The sequence below is a fragment of the Malania oleifera genome, chromosome 7 (genome assembly GCF_029873635.1).
Source record: "Malania oleifera isolate guangnan ecotype guangnan chromosome 7, ASM2987363v1, whole genome shotgun sequence".
NCBI lineage: Eukaryota > Viridiplantae > Streptophyta > Magnoliopsida > Santalales > Ximeniaceae > Malania > Malania oleifera.
Window position 1 is genome coordinate 97,489,021 of NC_080423.1, and position 12,701 is coordinate 97,501,721.

The following is a 12,701-nucleotide window of genomic DNA, read 5'->3' on the forward strand; positions in this document are numbered from 1 at the left end:
GAAAGTAGAAGATATTTTACCATACCCCTTCAAAAAAGTACCCTTAGCCTAATTATATATGTGTGTAAGGACTTTCACTGTGCCCTCAAAACAAAAGTTTCTGGCTCTGCCACTGATTGCAACAGCAATAATGTTATAATTATTTTTTGGTACATCAGCAATAATGTTACTCTGTTATTTATTGAAAAGCATTCTACTAGTGTAACAGGCAGTATCTAGACATCTATAAATCAGTATCAAAATCTACACTAGGTCATCATCAAAGGCAGCCCAAACTATGAAAAAAAGAAAAAAAGAAACACGTGTGACACATTTGTCCATCTGTCCAAAGTGAGCGTAAAGCACCCGACAATTTTGTATCTGGTAAGTAATCGTTCTATTATAAGAGGTAGAACATCTGATGCCCCGCCAAAAAGAAAGCAAGAGGGATCAAATTATCAACAAGAATTCAACGAAGGAGAAAGCAAAATAGCTTTTATTACAATCAATAGACTTTCATAACAAGCTAGAAGGTGTACACTAAATGATTTATAAGCAAACAATAAATCATTACAGATATAAGGCATAAATGGCTGCAATGCCTACTTAATTATAACTACTTTAAGGAGAAATCTGTTCTTCCATAAAACATTAGATATCTAAGAGTACAAATAACAAATAGGATACTCAACAATACTACAAGGAGAGAACAATTGTCCTTGCTACTACATCTAAAATTCAGAATAATATGCCATGATCTGCTTCTCACTTATCTCTTGAGTGTCTCGTCAGCTTCCTTCATGTACTCTTCCATTTCATTCAGCCACAGGTCTGCAAACTCACAATTCTTCCAAGATTCAAACCATGGGCCTCCTAGAGTGTAATGTATTGCTTTTGGGAATGTTGCAGGATCATTCTTATCGACCTTGTTGTGTCCCACAAGAAAATTCCACACAAATGGTACCGACCCGATTTCATGATCATCGAGCCATTGAAACCTATGAAGGAAGGCACCGGTTTGCGAGTTCACAACCTCAGGCGTCAATGCCCGGTTCTTCGGGTGGCCACAATTATACAAAACCATGGAAGACCAATTCTTCCTCGGGTAAACAGTTTGCACAACCCCATCCATCTTGGTGGTCTCTTTTGGGGTGTAGTCATGCTGAACACACATAATGGCGTAGTTTTCATCAACCAGGTCTCTCAATTCCTTAATGTCAGCTAAGTATAGAAAGTCACAGTCCACAAACATTGCCCAGCCTTCAAAATTGGCCAAGTGTGGAGTCAAGAACCGAGAAAATGAGAACTCAGTGCTCTCAAATTGGCCTCGGTCACGCCAGTACAGGCCGCTCTTCCTCAGATCTGCTTGTTTGATGGGTATAACCTCAACAGGAATTGAAGATCGCTTCAAGACGGAGTACCGACACACCTCGAAGGCAAGGTCTTCGCGGGGATCATACCCCACAAAGATTTTTAAAGGCTTATCCATGGCTGTTTCATTGCAAACACTGTCTGCGTGAACCTCACCATTTCTACTAGAATTCATCTTGTTGTACCAGCCTCTGCTTTTACAGAAAGATAGACCTGTAAATTTACAGGCGATTCAGCCCAAGACCTATAACCAACAGAAAAGAAACAGAAAAAGGGTTTTTGAGAATTAATCTACGAAGGCAAAAGGATGTCAAGTACATTGAGAAAAAATTGATAATTCGTGAAAAAAAACAACAGCAAAGAAACAAAAATGGAAAAGGGTTTTTGAGAAAAATTCTCAGGGGGCTAAAGGGTGTCAAAGACATAAAAAAAAAAATCTGAGAATTCGTGAAGAAATAATCCAACAGTTCTGCTAGAGAAACAGGGAAATAAAATGCATCAAGCTGGGGTAAAGATAATCCATAAAGGGATTTTCAAAGAAATGCCATACCTGGAGATCGCAATTGAAAGCTCTGAAGAGGACGATATGAATCACCGAAAACGATACATAGCTTCCTCGGCAACAATGCAGGGAAGAACTTGCTGTAATTGGCGACTTCTTGGACTTTCCTTGAGAGTACAAGAAACTTGGAAGAAAAACAGTTGAAAAATGTCAATGGAAACGAGAGAGAGAAGGGGAGGAATTGATGAAGAAGCGGGATTTAAGCTGTGTTGCAGAGTGAGTCTGCGGCATTTATGTATGTGTTTGCAGATTTTTTTGTTTCTTTTTAAAATATTGATTTTCCGTTAATAGAATGGAAATGAAAGGGAATTGAGGAACGGTTGATTTACCGCGTCCAGCCAAAGTCAAGGTCATACGGAAGTCGCACGACAGCACAGGCAAGGAGTGAGCAGGCTGCGTGGACATTGCTGACTTGCTGACTCCTCATTTCCACCGGCCATTCTCCATTCTCTCTTTTAATTATTATTATTATTATTTTTGCTTATACTATTATTTTTTATGATTCAAAATTCTTACATACACAAATTCTTCCCATCTACCAAAATAGCACCAAATCAAAAAATAAATACATTATCTATCGACCTGTCTATTGTCGTGACTTTGTCGTTATTTTTATTTCACAAGAATAAAAGTCGATTCTTCACAATATGGGGCCCTAGGCGAGATTTAACTAGGGACCCTTAATATTTTGTTTAATATTTTTTTTTCTTTTTTCGTTTTTCATATCCGGATTCATATTTTCTCCTTAACATAATTAAATTTTAAAATTAATACTAATTATAAATTGACAAATTATATAAACAAATAAAAATAAATTTAATAAATTTATAAAAATAGTATATTGAAACAATATAACCTGATTATTATTATTATTGCAAATCGATCGATGAACGAGGCTTTAAAGATATTGGATTCTTACCAGATACAACGTTCTAACATCAAAACTTCCAAAATATAAGAAAAAATAGAAGAAAAAAAATTTAGAATGAATATAATAGAAATAATGCATAAACATTGAAATCAAAATTAGGGTTGATGAAAATTATAGAGAATCGGAGGCCCGAAGATGATAAATACAAGAGCCGGATCAAAAATCATAGAGAGACTAGAGATGAGAGTGAGAGAGAGTGAGAGATGGAAAGATTTTTTTAGAGAGGTTAATAAAGTTGAGAGTAATAGTTAGACTAGAGAGAGATGAGAGTAATAGTTAGTAATATAATAAAGTTGTTAGTTGGGAAGTCAATGAGACTTGAAAAAAAAAAGGAATTAAATTGCATTTATTTTATATTTTAAAATATAATTTCATTTATTTGTTAGTTAGGAAGTCAATGTATGGGAAGAGAGCATAATAAATAATATTAACATTATTTAATTAAAAAAAATTTGGGATTCCAAAAATATATTATTATATTAAAAAAAAATTTGGGGCCCCAAAAATAAGCGAGCACCTCAGCCACCTAAAGGAAGAGTCGGCCCTGTTCATCTTCCAAGGAACTATGTAAATTATTTATCTATTTATTAGCTAAAGGGTTCAAAAAAATCAATTTATTGAGAGCTAGTTTTTTTAAATCTCATTTTCTTATATCTTCTTGCTAAATATTTTCAATGTAGAAATATTTATTTGATTTGATTTTTTTTTTTTTTTTGTGAAACCCCCTTAATATTCAACCAATTTGTACAATAACTCCCACAAAGAGCATGCACCTCTCTCCTCTCGTTTAGAGGATTATCCTCTCCTTTAGTTATATAATAGAATAAAAAAAAAATCTTTAGTTCCTCAAAAAAATTTAAAAGAGACAAGATGCAGTAAATAAAAATAAAAATATTCACACGTGTGTATGTTCAAACTATTTTTATCAAAAATGCATCATAAAAATCCTACATACATCTGAGTAAGGATAAGTGCCCTCAATAAAATTTCGAAAATAAGTAGATGTTCTGGGTAATTGAGGAGATGCACAAACCAAAAGTACTCATTTGCCCTATTTTCAAAGGTAATAAATATTAAAATTAGGATTTTTGATAAATAATATTATTTGAAACAACTATTACTAGTGTTAAATGTGACTTTGTGTGTTTTTTAATTACTCATCTAAGAAAATAAGAAAAATATCTCTATGAAAAATATATCTATTCTTTGTCTATATATATATATATATATATATATATGTATATATATTGTTGAGAATTCTACTTGTGAGTTTGTCTCACATTAAAAAAATTATGTGCATGATATGTACTTATATACATGGTTGGACTAAAAACCCAATAGACTTAACCTTTTAGGCAAAGTTATTGCTCACTCATGTGTATTGTTTCGACTTAATCAATTTCATGCAAGTCTTAGTACTTTCGCAAGACAACGATGATGTGAAGTTTCAAAAAATGTTCGTAACTAAAAAATTTGTTGAATTTAAAGTCAACGTGGAGATTTGTTATTTTTTTGTCTCACATTGGTAAAAAGTTTTTATTTTTAAACTTTTAGCTTAAAACTATATAAAGAGGTTCCTCACCATTTGTAATCACATCTCTCATTTGTAGAGTTGCAAATAGCATATGTATTTTAGGGTATTTTTAATTTACCCAAGTTGTAATTTTTTAAAAGTAGTGGATTGATCATCGGCGCCTCAGAACGTAAGTAATTCTGTACCGAATCTCGTAAATTCTTGTGTTGTTCTTTATTGTTATATTTTATTATTAGTTTTGTATTTCTTTAGTTTCGTTATATATTTAATAGCAATAATTGTTATATTAATGCTTGACACAAGTGGGTGCCTGTAGTTACAAGATAAGTAAAAGGGAGATTACAGAAAAACCCTAAAAAAAAAAAAACAATAGCAACAACCAACCAAATTAGGACAACAAATTTAAATATAACTAACAAAGAAGATAAAAAACATAAATACAGCCAAAATCAAATCAAAATACACCAAACAAAATTTTAGAGTTAAACTAACGACGAACGGAAATGAGACCCCACCTATCCATCCTAAGAATAGCTTTTAGATAACGTGGTAAAAGATATTATTTTTCGTAAATTATATTATTTCTCATTTCTCCTTCTTTAGTAAGAAAATCAGTCACACTATTACTTTCCCTATATTGATGCATCATCATGAAGTTCACTCCTAACTCTACTACGAGCTCCTCCCAAAAATTCCAAAGATATCACAAAGTACATTTACCTTTCTAAAATCAATCAATTACAATTCGCGAGTCATTTTCAATAATTACATTAAAATAATGCAAATTTTCAATAATTACATTAAAATAATGCAAACGTTTGCACAAACGAATTCTTTCCTTGATTGCTTTTAATTTCGCACTATTAATATCCCAACCTGCCAATATATATATATATGTGTGTGTGTGTGTGTGTGTGTGTATCTCTGGTGAGTTAAATTTCTATTCATGGATGCATTTTATAAAAATCAATCATCATGAATATAGCATTTGAGTTCGCTTTTACTCTAGCATAACGGCTAATTGGAAACATAATGTAGATGTATTAACATTAAAGTGAGTAAGTCTATCCTATGTCAATTGTGAGGTTCATGCAAACAAAATAAAAGAAATCCAATTTTATTAATAAAAAATGGTGTAGATGATTGGGTTTCTTAGAGGTTATGTTTATTTCCAAACCATAAAATATTCAATGACTTTCCAAATAGTATGAAAAATTCAGAAAAGCCACAAGGGAGCATATAGCACATGTAATTAGTCATATAATGGTCAACTTATTTTCTTTTTCTCCAAAGCATATGAACTTACAATTACAAAAAATTTCGTTTCCTCCAAATAATATGAACTTACTATTACAAAAGCTCAGAAAAAGAAAAAAAAGGAAAAGGTCTCATATAAAATTCCTTATAATATGTGTGTGAGCAGGCTAAAATGACAAGATTTTTTTTTTTGAGACTATAACCACTCAATTAGCTATTGTATAGAGTCTAAGTCTAAATGAATTAAACTTTAAAGGGGTGTTTTAATATTTTTTTTAAAAAAAATAAAGGAAATGCTATTGAGGAGCTAGAATGAGAAGCCCACTCCTCGACAAGTGACTCTCTTTGCCTTGCCCTCTCCGTTATTACAACATAGTTTTCTATTGCTTTAGATGCTATGCTACAACTGCATGAACGAGGCTTTTTAGATTTCAATAATAGATCAAATTGATAAGATAACAACTCCGCAAGTCTTCTCTATTGAAATCTCTTTTCGAATTTGATTTCAATCTCTCAAGTCTCATTTCTCAAGTAAAAATGCTATTTTTTTGCCATATTTATAACTAAACTCCTCAATTGAAATTAAATTCCTTGACTTATTTCAATATTTTTTGAAAATTTAAAATTTTGAGAGCCTTCAATTATTTCATTATGAGCCTTAATTTGGGATAAACCCTAATTGTTATTTTGTGACATTAGTTTAATATTTTTATGGATAAACTCTTCTTTTGTAACTAGATTCCTATATTTTTTTTCAATATCCTCTAAAATTTCAAAAAAATTGAGCCCTTAGTTATCAAATTAAGAGCCCTAATTTGAGATAAATCCTAAATTTCAATTCCATTTTGATTTGATATTTTGTATGGCTGAACTCCTTACTTGAAATTAGATTCCTAGATTCTTAAATTATAAGACGCATCATTTTTATTTTTATTTTTTTGGAATGAAATGTAATGAAGATTTGACTTTTTTTTTCCTTTTATTTTTGAATAGTACTCGAATGATATGTCTAAATTGATGTGATCTTAAAATCTAAAAACTAAATCTCATAAAATAAAAATGCATTAAAACTTAATCTTATATAAAAAAAAAATGCCTTATGAATGAAAGGCTCAATTGCCATTGAATGTAGGTCTTAGACTTGCTATTAGACTTATGACCTGTTAGCAATTGGTGCACTTTCACGATGATTAAAATTAAGGTTTCTTTAAATAATATTACGAATGAATTCTTGAGTATTTTCATGTATTTGAATGAATAGAGGTTAAATAAAACTTCCTTATATACTTATAATGATTGCATAGAAGTAGTTGCTAGGGGAATGGACTGTAGATTAAGGCTCCCTTTAGAACTCAAAAAATATTAGAAAATAAAAAGAAAATATCAAGAAGTCTTCATTTTCTTGTTTGGTCATCAAAGAAAACGAGAAAGAAAATAAAAAATACATCAAATTTATAAATAAAAATTTGATTTTATATATCATTAATATTTAATCTTTTCTAATATTTAACCATATTAAAATCATCTCTTATAGCATGAGTGCAGCTCGATGCACAAAGCTGCTTTGTATACAGGCCCTCCTAAAAAAAAGTAATTTTTTGGGGCATGAGATTATTGGGAGTTTTTTTCTTAATTTATCCTTTTTTTTTTAAAAATATATTAAATAATACGGGAAAATAATTTTTGGAATAATCCTGACGTAATCTTGCCACTTGGAGTAGCGAGATTTAAGCAAATTTTGCTACTTCAAATATCGAGATTTACCATGTGTCACTTCGGGAATTATTTTTCTAAAAAAAATTATTTAATATATATAATTTAAAAAATGATAAATCAGGAAATAAATTATTTTGCGTAATAAATCGAGAAATAAAGCAAAATTTAATTCTTTCCCTTAATACTTTTGGAACAATAAATTTTTGAAAAAAAGAAAATTCCTATATAATTATATCTATTTTTTTTATTTAAAATATTTTTTAATTTTTTTTTACTTAAAAGTATTGTTTTGTTCACTAGATTTAAAGATTCTTTATTTAGTCCATCTTATATCAATATAAAAAATGTATAGACGATACTCATTTCTTTATTTGGTTCATAATAAAAATAAAATTTCTACATAAAATTCTCATGAGTTGCATGAAATTAAAATTTTCATATTTTGTAAACATTGTCATATGTGAGCATAAAAATAAGAGTGTCACATTTTTTAAAATCTTATATTCCTCAAAATATAAAAATTGCCATCATATATGACTTTCTAATCACCAGTTAATTGTAAAAATAAATATCATGAAAACTTTAAAAAAAATGAAGGATCTATTTAGTTGTGGAAAATATTTTTAATTTTTCTTTTTAGTTTAAAAAAATATTTAAAAAATAGCTAATTTTTCATTTTTTTTAGAAATTTTTTCTAAAATAAATCAACAATATAAAAAATTTGACACTATTTTCTTATAGAAATAGTTTTTTTTTTTAAATAATTAAAAATAACGTTCTTTATTTTTTAAAATTCATATAGAAAATGTAACAAATATTTTTTATTATTTTTTAGATTTCTAACTCTTATTTTGTTAATTAAGACTTGAGAGCATGCACTTATATATTAAATTTTGATTTGTGAATTCAAATCCAAAATTAGTGATAAAAAATATTAACTTATATAATTTAATTTTTTAAAAAAATTAATTTAATAATTATTTAAAAATTTAAAAATTACAAATAAAAAATTATTTTGACTTTTTAAATAAAATATTTATTTTCTAACTATTTAATATGAATCTTAAAAACTAGAAAATCAATTAAATTTTTTTATAATTTTTAAAAAATAAAAAATAAAAATATTTTCCACAACTAAACTAGGATGGTGGTTGATAATTGGCACTATAGAAATTGAAATTGAAATAATTGATTCTCGTTTCCAATGTTTGCTTATTAGAAATCTCATTCTAATTCCGTATGCAAAATGAGATTTTTCCTTTTGTCTATATTTTGATTCCTACCTCTTACTCTGGAATCAAATCGTGATTCTTGGAAACACAATATTTAATATAATATGACAATTTATATATAATATATATTACATAAATTTTAAAAATAATATTAATATTATGATATCATTATTAATATTTTTATTATATATAATAATATTATAGCACATACAAATTTACAGAAAGAATTAATTTTCCAATTCATTACGCAGAAGAATTTATTACACAGAAGATTTATTTCCCAATTTATCATTTAAAATAAATATATATATTAAAAGAATTTATTTTACTATTTATTACGTAGAAAAATTTATTTCCTGATTTATTATTTTTTTTAAAAAATATTAAATAATATCTTTTTTGTGAAAATAATTCTCGAAATGACACGTGGCAAATCTTACTATTCCAAGTAGTGAGATTACGTAGGGTTATTCCTGAAATTATTTTTTCAGTATTATTTAATATATTTTTTTTTAAAAAAATGGATAAATTGGGAAAAAAACTCAGCTTATTGTACTGCCCATTGAAAGCTAAACAAAAATCATCTGGTGCCGACAAAGACAAATAAGTACGAAGGTACGGTGATATATTTGTCGGTGGCAAAAGGGCTCTAGATTTGCATCTGCCAAAGGCCATGCGTCGTGTTGGCTAAGAGAATCCAGAGTGGCGCAAACACTGGCATTTCGTTTTTGCCCGTTGCCCCTTCCCCCACCGACACCAATGTTTCAACCTCTTGACGCAGCGTTCTGGTCTTTCCTTTCAACAAAGCATTCACTTCCCAGCATAGCTTTTTTTTTTTCCTCTCTCTCTCTCTCTCTCTCTCTTACTTAGAAAATAGCTGGAACTGATTTTTTTTTTTCAAATTGATAATTGAGTTGAGAATTTTAATAATTGAAGGTAGAAATTGCTGTATTGTGTTTTGAATTTTTTGGTATTGAAGTCAATTTGTTGATTTGAATCATTATTCGTGGAATGCTAAAATTGAGGTTTGAGTTTTTATTTCATGTCATATTTGTTTTCAATATTTAAATGATGAATGTGTAATTTTTATTTTCAATTTGCATGACTATTAAATTTAGTTTTACTTTTGAAATCATATGCTTCGAATTTGAAATTTTTATGTTAGGGTTTATATTTAGTTATATGATTATTTAAATATTTAATCAATTAATGTGTAAATTTTTTAGATTAGGGTTTTATTCCATCTTATGTTTATTTGAATATACAAATGATGAATGTGTAAATTTTACTATCAATTTGCATGACTATTAAATTTAGTTTTAAATTTGAAATCATATACTTCGAATTGAAAATTTTTATGTAGAGACCCGAAAAATTATTATTATTAAAATAATTAGGAAGATATAATAAATAGAATAGATAAATCAATAATAAGGGAAAAAAAGGGAAACTTTGAAAGAAAGAACAATCGAGCTCGTCGATGAATCTCCTGTCTTCATCGACGAGTGTTCTTCTGGGGATTGTCGATGAAGTTTAGTCCCTCGTCGATGAAGATATCCCGAGAGAGTGAATTTCATATTTTAAGTTTCGTCGACGAATGCACCCTCTCGTCGATGAATTCCCTTATGTGGTTCGTCGACAAATCCTGTCTTCTAGTCGACGAAATCACGTGGCAACATTGTGTATAAATAGATTTGAGGAAGCTTCTCCGCGAAGAAATCACTTTTTCTTCATTTTTCTCTCTCTAAAAACGTTCTCTCTACCTTCACTATAAGATTTCAGCCCGGATTTAGTCCGAATCAACAAACAGAGACCGCTACGGTGTTCTAGAGGAGATTCTCTACACATTTAGCGGAGCAGATTTCTAAACTAGGCTTTCCAGAAACCGCTCCAAAGTTGAGGTAAGGGTTTGGATTCCTAGTTTTTGGAGTTTTTAACGTTTATAGGTTGAGAAAATGTTGAAATAGTAGGTTATTTGGGATTTAACTGATTAAACTAGGGTTTTTGATTCAGGATTCGGGTGAGCGCCGCAGATATCATTTTGGGGTCCCTATTGGCATAGTTCAGGAAATCAGGTAAGAAAAATATATTAAATCAGGATTTTTAAGAAAATAATTGGTGAAAAATAGAAATAATATGTATATATGTATATGATTTTCATGTGTGGGTTTTGAAAAACCAACCGTTTGAATTGTAAATTTATGAGCCTAGGGTTGTGCTACTAGATATTATTTGTGAAAATGAAAAGTTAAAATGGTAGATTTTTTGGTTAATTGTGTAAGGAATTAAAGGTATATTTTCAGTATATGAACGATGATTATGAGTTGGCTTATTTTCAGTAAACATATGAATATATGTTGTTAAATTGTGTGGCATGAGTAAAATAAAGTTTCTGTGTTGAACTATGATATATGTATGTGATGCATGAAATACTGGAAATGCATTGAGAATTAAAATGTGATATGATTTATTTTGCATGTGTTTGGTAATGTTAAATTACAATGTATGGTTTGAGAACTCCGGTGGACCAGAAAAATGGCACAGTATTGTTGCGGATATGTTTGGTAGCGCTAGTGCACCCACACATCTTAGATGAGTGTGAAAACGGGATGGTCGATTGTATTGGGAAGGGTTGTGACAACCTGCTTATTTTTCACATTTTTTATTATTATAATAAAATCAACATCATACATTCCAGCTTAGTAGGTCACAATCCACCTGGATTCATGGGTACCAAGGATACATTAGAACACAAAACAGAAGCCTAAGCAGAACATACAATCATATCATACATCACAATACCAGAGTTACTACAACCACTATATCTTAGTATATACATCCCAAAATCAGATTTAGGGACATTCCCCACAAAATCTAATTGTCCATACAAAACTTACCCTTCAAAAAGGGCAGATAAACCGTGACAACCCGAATAATAATGGGATTTAAGCAATAAGAGGAGGGGAATTGGAAACAGTAACAGAAAGAGGAAGTCGGTTTCGCGTTCGTCGACGACATTGCATTTTAGAAGGAAAAACAAAAAGGGGATCATCAGGACTTCGTCGACGAATCCCCTGTATTCGTCGACAAAGACTGAATTTCGTCGATGAAGACTGAATTTCGTCTATGAAATTAGTGAGAATTCATTGACAAAGGATGCGGCTCGTCGACGAAATCCCCTGCCTATATATATGAAAAATCCAATTTTTAACTTCATTTCTAAGCTTCCTCTCCACTCTCTCTCTCTCTCTCTCTCTCTCTCTCTCTCTCTCTCTCTCTCTCTCTCTCTCTCTCTCATCATTTTTGGGCCAGTTTTACACCGGATCGACGATCCGAAGTCATCATGACGCTCTTGGAGAAGTTCTCTCCAAATTTGCCGGAGCAGATCATTGGTGAAAGCTAGTTGGAAATCATCCATGAGTTGAGGTAAGACTTTTTAAGCCTAATTTGGTCTTGTGGTAGTTATAAGAAATGATGTACGCATGAAAATAGTGAGATTTAATACTGGGAATTTTCAGTTTCAGGGTATTGATAAGGAAATCCTGCGGGGGTTAGGTTAGGATATTTTAGGGGCTTTCTCAGTAGCCAGGTAAGAGAATAAACTAAAACAGTTATTTTCCATGCAAGTTATTATTAATTATGAGTAAATTTGTTTTCTAGAAAAATATATGCTATCTTTGTATATCACATATGAAATGTATGTTTGGAAAATACTGCTATTATGATTAAAAAGTATATGTATGTATAAGATGCTAGAAATGATGATTTTAGAATATGAAGTATGATTTTAAACGGCACATGTGTGGCATGAACATTATTCTTATATGAAGTAAATCATGATATGAATTATTTTACAAGCAAAGCATATTTTCAGGTATCTCGAAAAGACGAGTTATGCTATATTGAGTTTGATGAATATATGATAAATGAGTTATTTTCAGAATGTAAATACCTGAAACGATTTTGGCGCGAGGCCACATATATGTTATCGGCGCGAGGCTATATTTATGTTATCGGCACGAGGCCGTATTTATGTTATAGGTGTGAGGCCATATTTACGATTTTTGGCACGAGACCTTATTTACTATGATTTCGGCACGAGGCCATATGTATGATTTT

General features: G+C 30.2%; 1 protein-coding gene across 2 annotated transcripts; it reads right to left on the reverse strand.

Moving 5' to 3' along the window:
- Window positions 1–453: 453 nt before the first annotated feature.
- Window positions 454–2,285, reverse strand: LOC131159276 (protein CDI). 2 transcript variants are annotated; one of them, XM_058114026.1, is made up of 2 exons: window positions 1,901–2,285; window positions 454–1,563 (listed from the first exon to the last, which is right to left on the reverse strand). In XM_058114026.1, the coding sequence occupies exon 2, from the start codon at window positions 1,523–1,525 to the stop codon at window positions 749–751; it is 777 nt and encodes a 258-aa protein (XP_057970009.1). In that variant the 5' UTR covers window positions 1,526–1,563; window positions 1,901–2,285; the 3' UTR covers window positions 454–748. The 2 variants fall into 2 exon arrangements, with proteins under 2 accessions (XP_057970009.1, XP_057970008.1); XM_058114025.1 differs by having other exon boundaries at window positions 454–1,594.
- Window positions 2,286–12,701: the final 10,416 nt, after the last annotated feature.